Genomic DNA, 9,944 nt, shown 5'->3' with positions numbered 1-9,944 from the left:
ATATATATATATATATATATATATATATATATATATATATATATATATATATATATATATAATCGGTTTTCGCGTGTGCGCGCGCGTGTAATACACATTTTTAAATCTCCATTTTCAATTACAAAACATATAAAAAATGTCACAGATAATATTAACAGATAGTATTAACGATTATTTTTTGTAGGAACAATTGCTTTCGGAGGTAGAACATACCCTTCTTTACACGCGTCCGTTCTCATAGCGTTCGCTGCAGCCTCTTATAGAAGGAAATGCTCCCTTTTATTCATCCGACTCGTTCTCTCTTCTTTGCCGTAGAGCTGAGGGCTAATTGAATGATTTGTTCATTTAGGCATATGTATTGTCCTATCCGGGCGACTGCAGCAAGTATCAACAATGCGACGCGAGCGGTTGCTTTATTATGAGCTGCGGTAGGGGAACAGAATTCAATCCAGCTATCGGTACCTGCGATTATCCTTTGAGGGATCGCTCAGGATGTGGTAATCGCGGATGAGAGCCTCGAGCTTCGAGTCTAGGAGTGATATTTCGTAAGATGCTGAATCATTTTGTAATTTCCCGACGAAAAAAACATCATGTTTGTTGTGTTTGAACGGCTAAATACTTGTTATTATATTTGTATAAATAAAGAGTTACGTATATAAAAACTGTAGTATCGTATATAAAAACTGGATCAAAATATAATTAATATTACATCATTATTTCGAATAATAAAGTTAGAATAATAAAATTACTAACATAAGAAGACATACTTCATTCTCTCGTTTTTGCGAATTTATAAAACATTATGTGTAAATTGCACTCATTTTGGATACGCCCGTTAAGAATTTTGATTTTACGTCGAAATTTTGTTATAGTGTATTTAATCTACACTTACGAAAAGAAATATTTAAGAAATAGTCAATATTTCTTCGACGAAGGAGTAGTAATACAACATGTTTACTTAAATCTCAATTCTTTTGTTTAAATAGAATAAATCATTGTTTTCATGAAAAGCTAAGATATTCCTAAGGTTTTAAGAAAATATATATTTTAAATATATATTTGCAAAATATATATTTTTTCTATTAGTATAAGTGAATACGTTTTATTAAATTATACTACCGAATATATATTTACTATTTCTTAGATATTTTTTCTCAGTGTAACATATACTTTCCGCGCTTGTATAAGTTATCTATTATTATAATTGTTGCTATTATGTTAATTATCACACGTCGTTTCCATAATATAAATTGAAACTTCCAGAAATCTCTCAGGTTGCTCAAACTGTCGCATAAATTTCAGCGTGATCTTTCAAGCACACCATTGAAAATTCGAGCGATCGTTCGCGGTGCGTTATGACGATCGATGTATCGCCGCGGCAAATTCGAAATCGAGCCAAGCGGCGGGATTGAAATGGAGCACTTTCGCACGCGGATTGATAATGCGGACGCGGGCTCTCTGCGGAAATGCAATCTGGCGCGCATCGGGAGCGACGATTGCGGTACAGCTATCATCGTCGCTCATGATAGCGTCAGCGACGAGATGCGACGACGAGAGCTGCGGCGGTGGGCGGCGATCAAACGGTGTCCGGCGCGCACGGACGCGAAGAGAGTATCACGTCGAGACGGGCGCGACCTTCGTCGTAGCGCAGCGAGCAGATAACCGGTTTTTCACAGCAGATAAACTTCGTCCTATCGTACGTGGCGAACATTGCGTTCGGGAACAACGTAGTTTCCGCGTTGACGACGGCGATCGGCGCTAGCGCTGGCATCACTCTCACCCAGGAGGTTGGACGTGTGACCTGCGAATAAATATCACGATCTATCGACCACGTTCGTAATTGCCGTTGAATAGATCCTTAAGATCGCACGAGGATGTGGTTCCGACTGCTGACCCTGTTGCTTCTGGTGTGCTGTTGCCACCTCGCCGCCGCTTCCAAGAGGATAAGAGTGGTGAGTGCGACTTTCCGCGATTTTCCGAGCACGACTTGTCTGTTCTTAAAACACTGAAGGTGCCCATGTAGCAACGAAGTCGATGTTATTATTATTGAATTGTTACTATAATCTATCAACAAATTAAGTTTTTTTTGCACAGGAGTACAACGTTATAGTAAACCCAGACAGCACAATCTATTAAAATATGTCTTAAAAAATATGTCCAAAAGCTGTCCTATTTCTTTTAGACGTCTTTTGGACGGTTTTAACTCATCTTTTTGCGATATGTGCTCCGATAGAAGTTTTTTCTATGGAAAAGTAGCATGTTAGTATTACTAAAACGTCAGCTTAAAATGATGAGGAAATTATATTTTAATAGATATTGAATTGATATTAATTTTACTGCACACAAGGCAATTTTGAATTAATCAAGAGAAAATTTGTATTAATGCTTGTTGTTTAAGGTAACATTTTAAAGTTATGATATAATATTTCTGTTATTTTTTCAGCGACATAATTAAAAACTTCTTAATTTTAATGTTGACATAATATTTTTTTCTCTATGTGGAAATAATATTTAGTTGTTATTTTATATCATCTTTAATCCTATTGTTGTAATTTTAATCCACTTTTGTTTAATCCACTTTTGTTGTAATTTTCTTACTTTATTTCTTTCTTACTTTACTGGGTGTTTTATAGCTAGTTTTATACTTTGATTTCTGAAATGTTGTAATTGCAATAGAATTCATAATTGCATCTAGTGGTTTACCTCATCCGCGGTTTGTTGTTTGAACAAGCAAGTGAAAGATTTAATGTTTGTTCTGTAACGTCGGTTAACTTTAATCGTAAGTTAACCGAGTCTTCGTACTATTCTAGTTTTACTTTGATGAAAGAGCGAGAAATCGATTAAACTCCGATCGAACTTAATCGACTCAAGAGTTTGTGGAAACCTCGTCTTGAATGTACTCTCCTTTGATGCTCTCGCGAGTACGTGGAAGAGTATAATGTTATATTTTGTAAATTTTTATCACAATGTTTTACATATGGGAAAGCGCGAATATGATGTAACGCACTAGAAGTTGCGAAAAATAAATTAATGAGAATGAAATAATTAATCTTCACTCATGATTGATGAAATGCGATTGAATACGTTTAGTGAAATTGCTTGCTACATATCATTCTTTATTCTTTACACTGAGAGCAAAAATGTTTACAAAATAAACTAACTAACATATTTAACTAACATATTTAACTAACATATTTTTACATATTTTTAGACGGAGGGAAAATTTCTTTCAAATGAAAAAAAAAAAATATATTTTTTGATAGCTCCGCAGCTTTTTATGAAAGCAATTATTGTTGCAATCTGTTTAATAATAAAAGAATTTAACAATCTATTTAAATAATAAATTTAGTGTCACATAAATAAATTTAGTATTTATTTTAATAAAAAGTTTATGTCCAAAAATAAATATATTGGTACTCACCGGACAAATAATTTTTCCTTTCTTGTTTTTGCTTTCAGTAAGGTAAAAGTATCATTGCCTGATATTAATAACACTGCTGTCTAACACTGTACATTCTGCTGTTTTTTCTTTCTTTTTCATAAGTTTTGGTCTTCAAATACGAATATTTAAATTTTCAATATAAAAAAAAAATATATATGTATTCTACGTTAAAAGTTTAAATTTATATTTAAAAAGTTTAAAAATATATATTTAAATTTATATTTTTAAAGATCGAAACAATATCAATAAGAATATCCAGAATTAGCTACCAGAGTTAGATAGTCTTACTAGAGTCCAAGCATTGATACTTTAACCTTACATGCTTATTTTATGGACCCTGTTGCATCGGTCTCTTTTTTCGATTTCTTGTGCAGGACGGCAAGTCTTATACGGTATCGGCGTATCAGGATGACTGCAGGAAGTACGTGATGTGCAGCGAGGGTAGATGCAAGCTGGAGACGTGCGAGCCCACCTACTTCTTCGACCCGATGACCTCCACTTGCACTCATCGGGCGCGTGGCTCCTCTAACTGCGACTTCAAGCTCTCGCGGAAATCGCGACGCGGCTGAAATCGCCGATGTGTATCGTAAATGTATTTCCCCTTCGTGACGAGGTTTCGAAGGAGCTCAAATAAAATGCTGCGATAGAACAGCAATCCCGTTCATTTGTTGCACCCGCGCATTGTTGATGTTCTCTGTCCTCGTCCTTCGTCGCGGCGTCGCCGTCCCTTTAATTAGGCCGACTCGCGATAATAATCGTTAACGAGCGTCGAATTTGCACGCTTGCCTCATCGTCAATTGGCAAATAGTTGTGTTTGTAATCGCTTGTTCGTCGCGTCGTCGTCTCGCATGTGTACGGGCCGACGTCTTCTCTTGTGTACGTGAGAAAACAAGCTTAGCAGGTCAATTTTCTTCTTCTTCACTCTCTTTCTTTATCTTCCTTCTTTTTTTCTCATCATTATTCATCATGCTGTTCTTCCGTTCGTCCCTTTTTTCCTCAAGCATTTCTCAGCTTGGGATAACCCGGGGACTGTTCTCCCGATAACCTTTAGTCTTCCGTGAATTCCATTGCTTGTTTTCTCAGCTATCTGCTTCAGAGTAAAGCTGCACCGATCGGCTACGGTGTCGCGATTTTACGAGGAGCTTCAGTATAGTACGATGCTCGGTCTATCGTGGAGGTGTTGAAAATGACGGCGTTTAATCGTTTGCTCATCGCGTTCTGCCTTATCCATTTCATCATCTTCGTGAACGCGGTACGTGGTGGGGTGGTTTCTTTGTGGGTGACTTTTTCCAGGTGGTGTGTGCGTGTGCAGTGCGTTCGCAAAACGGTTTAGACGCAATCAAGTTGGGAGCACACTTAAAAGTCAAACTTAAAAGTCATTGGCGAGTTTGCCTAGTAATCATATTATGAATTATTATTAGTATTATTGTTGTTTATTATTATGTTCTTAATTGCATTGTTATTATTGCATTATTATTGCGTATGTCCGTCATGACATGACTGTCAAGCTTGACAGTTTGGCATGCGCCCAACTTCACTGTGTCTAAGCCATTTTGCAGTCCACCGTACGTCGAGCCACTCTCAAGCAGTCCGTCCTTCTTGTCGAGTGTTTAACACACTATCAAAAATCCGAGTTTAAACTGGGATTTAAGCTGGCAATTTCGAACCCGGAGCACACGGCGAAGCGTAGTCAAATTCTGGTGTCGCGGAAAACGTCTCGTCGGCTATGAAACGTACGATTTGTGACGATAACGCTGATAACGGGTACGGAAACGCGAATCGATTTGCAAGTGCGAGCTCTTCACAGTCTCTCTCGGCATCTCCTCGATATTTCCCAATGGCCAGCACACTCTTCTCGTACGACCTTTAAACTACCGATTTCGATACGTGTTAGATGCGTCACTCTTGATTTACTTATCGACATAATAATTATGTGTGCGTGTGATGTTAACAAGTCGGATTCGAAAATACTTTGCTCCGTTATATTGACGAAGAAATCGTGCGCGTTATATAACGACATATGTTCGAAACCCAACACGAATTCGCAATTATATTATGTGGCGATATCAGGCCACGCAAATGCGTAATTTGTTTTAGATAAAGCCCGAGCACACATGTGTCATTTCCATGCATACACACACACATACACACACACACATACATCTCTTTTTCCTCTGCTTGAATTCATTGCATGAACAGACGTCACAATGAGATTGTTGACACAATCGCTGGATCTATTCCTGCATTGATCTGAAAACACGCGCGTGCGATTTTTTATGATACATAATGCGTCTCTGACGCACGATATCAATTTGCATGGCACGTTGTACCGCGTGATTAGGATTAGTGGTCCGAAATTTCAACAGAGATTTCGTTAGATATTAATCCTAGTGTACGTAAGAACACAACGTAATCTGGGGTGAATATTCTCGTGCAAGTGAACGAGAGCATTATTGAAAAAGCGATCGTGGCGTTTGTCACAAGTGGCTGACTTACGTGTCGATTAATTGTGTGTGCTTGTTTTCCGCCTGTGTAATATTTGCTATTGTAGATCTATGATCCAAGAGCTACCACTACCAAACCGTCTGAGCGTCGCGAGGCGATTCTATCTTGGCATTCGGCGAGTAAAGAAAACGAGACTACGATTCAGACGGAACCATCCCGTGTTCAGCCATGGCAAACACATACCGATATCTTGTCCGAGCCTCCTATAGGGAGTTGGAGTCCTTGGCGAAAAAATCCGGCCAGCGAGATCGAACAAAGAACGCAGGTCAACACTCAGGATTACCCGCCCGGGTCGCAAGTACCCGAGCGACAGCGTCCTTCTGAACTCGATCAATGGGAACAACAGGAAAGTCTGAAGCCGCCTCTCCGACAAGAGGAATCGGTCGACTCCGATAAAAATCGCGGCGGCTTCCCTATTGATTCGAAATATGGAAACCGTAGGCCGTCGCAGAATATGATTGATTTTGAGAACAAGCCGAGATACGACGATGGCAAAGAGACACCCGTGGAACTTGAGGATGATGATGTATACGAAGGCGTGCCTATCGACAGCACGGTAATTTTGTTTTCTCATCGTGTCTAAGTTGGGTTTTTATTTACTAGAATATTTCGTTTTTATTCGACGTCATTAATTTTATTCGATATTATTCCTCTGTTTTAATTTTTTTTGTATTATCTGCAGCGAGAGAAAAAGATATCTGGAAAATAAAAAATATTTATTCGGCGGGTAGTAATGACATGTTTACTTGAGTAAATTCTTTTAGGCCCTTTTTACCAGTAGTTGTCACTTAAAACTTATCTCATGAGAGATACTTTCATGCAAGATTTTTATTCAGAGTTAGATCCAAGTTATTCGGATGAATTATATAATAATTATGTGACATTTACATCTTTAATCGCGATTCAAGTTGGAAAACTTTCATTCTAACTCTGAATTATTGATACAGACTCTAAAATATTGATACAGTTTAATAGAATAAATAATTGTTTTCATGGAAAGCTCAGGTTTTTAGAGGATATTTAGGCCATATTTTATTGAAAACTTTACCGACAAAATACTAACTCTTCCATAACGTTTACATCGTATTGCTAAAACGAAATTGCAAGTGCTTCAATGACAGTATATGCAAAAATAAATTAGAGCATTGCTCGATATATGGCAAAGACGATAAAAAATTTCAAAAGTGATGTTTCGAGCTGTCAATTAGCGTAAATATTTACAAAGATACAAAGTTTCTGTAGTTTGTACACACTTGTGAAAGTACGTTTACTCCGTTCAGAAAAATTTCAAACGACATTGCTGTATGTTTACAACTGAATTTAGAAGCTTGAAAATATATGAAAAGAAAATTTGAAAGAAAAAGATTTCGATGTATGTATATCAGGGAGCTCGTTAGTAGCGCTCTTTAACAGTACCGTGTTATTCTATCTTTGTTGTATATCATGGAGTGATAAGGATAGAAGAACGCGATAACATTGATAGTGTGCTGTTCGAGCGCATCCATAAAATAGTAAAACAAAGCAACACATATTTATCTATATGTTTAAGAAATACGAAAAGGATAGAGCGATCGTTTGAAAGCTTACCTAGCATGATATGTCGACAATATATTCATATTATTGACATTTTTGGACTTTGTCATCCATCTTGACTTCTCCTTAAAACGATGCTGAAGTCGTCGACGAACTTCAAAAATGTCGATAACGCAGAAACGATCATCACTAACACAATCACGCTATCCTTTTCGTACTTCTTGTATATATAGGTCGAGAATGTGTGTTGCTCTGTTTTAGCGAAAAACCTTATCACGCATATGTAGCAATTTTTCTGCAAACTTTTCCGATATTTTTAAGCCATTAAATTCCAATGTAAAGATGCAGCAATGTTCTTTGATATTTTTTTGAGCGGAGCAAACTTACATTCGGTATATAGTAATATTCGGTAAGTTAATTTACACTCGAAATGTTAACATTAAAACTTTGTAATGTTTTTATTATATATCGAGCAATGCTTCAATTTATGCTCGCATGTATTTTTATCGTGTAAAAGCAATTGTAACACTGTGCACCCAATACAACGTAAATTTTTCAGGAAAAAGTCAACATTCTGTCAATAAAGATTTCGACCCCAATGTTCCCGTTTTTAAGAAAATATATATCTCCTTATTTAAAAAATATTTTAATATAAATATTTTAATATAAATAAATATATTATTAGTACCCGTATCAAAAATATAAACTATTTTTAAAAAAATAATTGTTTAAAAAACTATTTTTTATTTCTTAGATTTTTTTTCTCAGTGTATTCAAGCTCATAATTTGTTTCGTGTTGTCGAGATATTATTTGGTAAGAGGCAACATGACACGATACGCGATAGGGAATCGATTCAGGGGATATACACAATCTACTTTTATGATATTCTCCGAACATTTTCAGAATCTAACTGTGGTATTAGAGATGAGATTATAAAAAATACATTAGACATATGAAATAAAGTTTACTAGAAATAAGTCAGAAATAGGATCGCCGTATTTTCACTACAATGGCATCAACCGAATAACAAATTCCCTACAGATAAATAATAGGGAATCGAGTTCCTCATGCAGGTTTTTCTTGTGCACAGAAACCGCGTAAGGAGAATATACTTCTTTCTCGAAAACCACAGCACACTGTGGCTTGGTACGATCCCCAATTTGGCGTGCAGTGTCCCGATCATAACGCTACAGGCCAATTTGTTTATCCACCCGACTGTAAGTTCTTCGTTAATTGTTGGAAAGGCCGCGCGTTTGTTCAACCGTGCGCCCCGGGCACTCACTTTAATCCTGACACTTTGGAGTGTGACTTTCCGCACAAAGTGAGGTGCTACGAGAGTGAACCCGCTTATTACAGGAAACTAGTCTACTCCGAATCTCAAGTCGACCAACATTCGCAGAAGTTACAAGTACGTTTTCCTCAATAGTCAAATGATTCCTTATATTATTATTATTGAATTATTTTGATTATAAATTCAAAGATTTAATTTTTCTAATTGATTGAAATTAATCAATCACGAAATTAATATTTAACTTAATTGATGCGGGTAACTCAAATGTCAAATAAAATTCGCATTGTAATTAAGTCCACTTAATTGACAGGAGCCGAAATGTCCACCTTATATAACGGGTTTATTGCGGCATCATGGAGATTGTACGAAATTTTTGCAATGCACGAACGGTGCAACCTACGTTATGGATTGCGGTCCTGGAACCGTTTTCAATCCCGCTATTAGTGTGTGCGATTGGCCGCGCAATGTAAAAGGCTGCGAAGGTAACAGAAAATCAATACTTTTTTTTCGAAGGAGTAATCTGAATTTCGAAAGAACAATTTGATGCAGCAGAAGCTTTCATTACAAATTGCTTCGCTTAAAACTGCAGATACCTTCAAATCCGAAGAGGATGTTAAAGTGCCGCAAACACCTCCCAATCTGCAGACGTATCCTTATGCACACGACAAGTTGAAGTATACCGAAGGAAAAAGAATTGCGTGTCCTGCGGATTTCACTGGATTACTGCCCCATCCGGAGACATGCAAAAAATTCCTTCAATGTGCGAATGGCGCTACTTTCGTGATGGACTGTGGTCCTGGAACAGCTTTCAATCCTCTTACGACGGTCTGCGATTGGCCGCACAAAGTACCTAGTTGCAAGACAGGTGATTTGTACACATTGCGAAGTAATACGGCTCGCTAATTCAGCCACAGTATTTTTTCCGAAGCAACTCACGATTATTCACAGAAAAAGAAATATTCGTGTTTTGAAAATATCTTTATTTATATGTGTGTAGAAATGTGTTTAGAAATAGTTTGCTATAATTGTTTCTTCAAATATTTGTTGGTTGAACACAGATTCCATTGTCAATAATTTACAAGAGATAATATTTAATTGATAGAATACACATAAAAAATTGGTATTTATTTAAAACTTTAGTATACTCAAATTGATAATTATTGTTTTTTATA

The 9,944-nt window shown here is 36.8% G+C and overlaps 3 protein-coding genes across 5 annotated transcripts in view; all 3 read left to right on the top strand.

Moving 5' to 3' along the window:
* LOC116848419 overlaps positions 1 to 713 on the top strand; it is a 2,010-nt gene extending 1,297 nt beyond the window's left edge. Inside the window, exon 2 of the mRNA XM_032824496.1 lies at positions 350 to 713. Within this exon, the coding sequence (XP_032680387.1) occupies positions 350 to 511 (162 nt within the window). The 3' untranslated portion in view covers positions 512 to 713. The remainder of the gene's footprint in view (positions 1 to 349) is intronic.
* Positions 714 to 1,552: 839 nt separating this feature from the next.
* On the top strand, positions 1,553 to 4,115 carry LOC116848418. Its single transcript, XM_032824495.1, has 2 exons — positions 1,553 to 1,952; positions 3,817 to 4,115. The coding sequence occupies exons 1-2, from the start codon at positions 1,875 to 1,877 to the stop codon at positions 4,009 to 4,011; spliced, it is 273 nt and encodes a 90-aa protein (XP_032680386.1). The 5' UTR covers positions 1,553 to 1,874; the 3' UTR covers positions 4,012 to 4,115.
* A 140-nt stretch (positions 4,116 to 4,255) lies between these two features.
* The window catches only part of LOC116848411, a 27,211-nt gene continuing 21,522 nt past the window's right edge, over positions 4,256 to 9,944 (top strand). For all 3 annotated transcript variants that reach the window (XR_004378955.1, XM_032824485.1, XM_032824484.1), the window contains exons 1-5: positions 4,256 to 4,694; positions 5,994 to 6,503; positions 8,572 to 8,889; positions 9,083 to 9,254; positions 9,362 to 9,637. Coding sequence is in view for 2 of the 3 variants with exons in the window: in XM_032824485.1 (XP_032680376.1) it covers positions 4,629 to 4,694; positions 5,994 to 6,503; positions 8,572 to 8,889; positions 9,083 to 9,254; positions 9,362 to 9,637 (1,342 nt within the window). In the remaining variant the exon portion in view is untranslated. The remainder of the gene's footprint in view (positions 4,695 to 5,993; positions 6,504 to 8,571; positions 8,890 to 9,082; positions 9,255 to 9,361; positions 9,638 to 9,944) is intronic.

Source organism: Odontomachus brunneus, unplaced genomic scaffold, assembly GCF_010583005.1.
Source record: "Odontomachus brunneus isolate Ranch 3 - 2012 unplaced genomic scaffold, Obru_v1 Obru_scaffold_095, whole genome shotgun sequence".
NCBI lineage: Eukaryota > Metazoa > Arthropoda > Insecta > Hymenoptera > Formicidae > Odontomachus > Odontomachus brunneus.
This window is presented reverse-complemented; position numbering and strand designations above follow the sequence as displayed.

Excerpts from the sequence above, each read along its gene's own strand:
- LOC116848418 (XM_032824495.1), top strand. The coding sequence starts at position 1,875 with ATGTGGTTCCGACTGCTGACCCTGTTGCTTCTGGTGTGCTGTTGCCAC. Across the intron at positions 1,953-3,816 it reads CTTCCAAGAGGATAAGAGTG|GACGGCAAGTCTTATACGGT; the intron begins GTGAGTGCGACT and ends TTTCTTGTGCAG.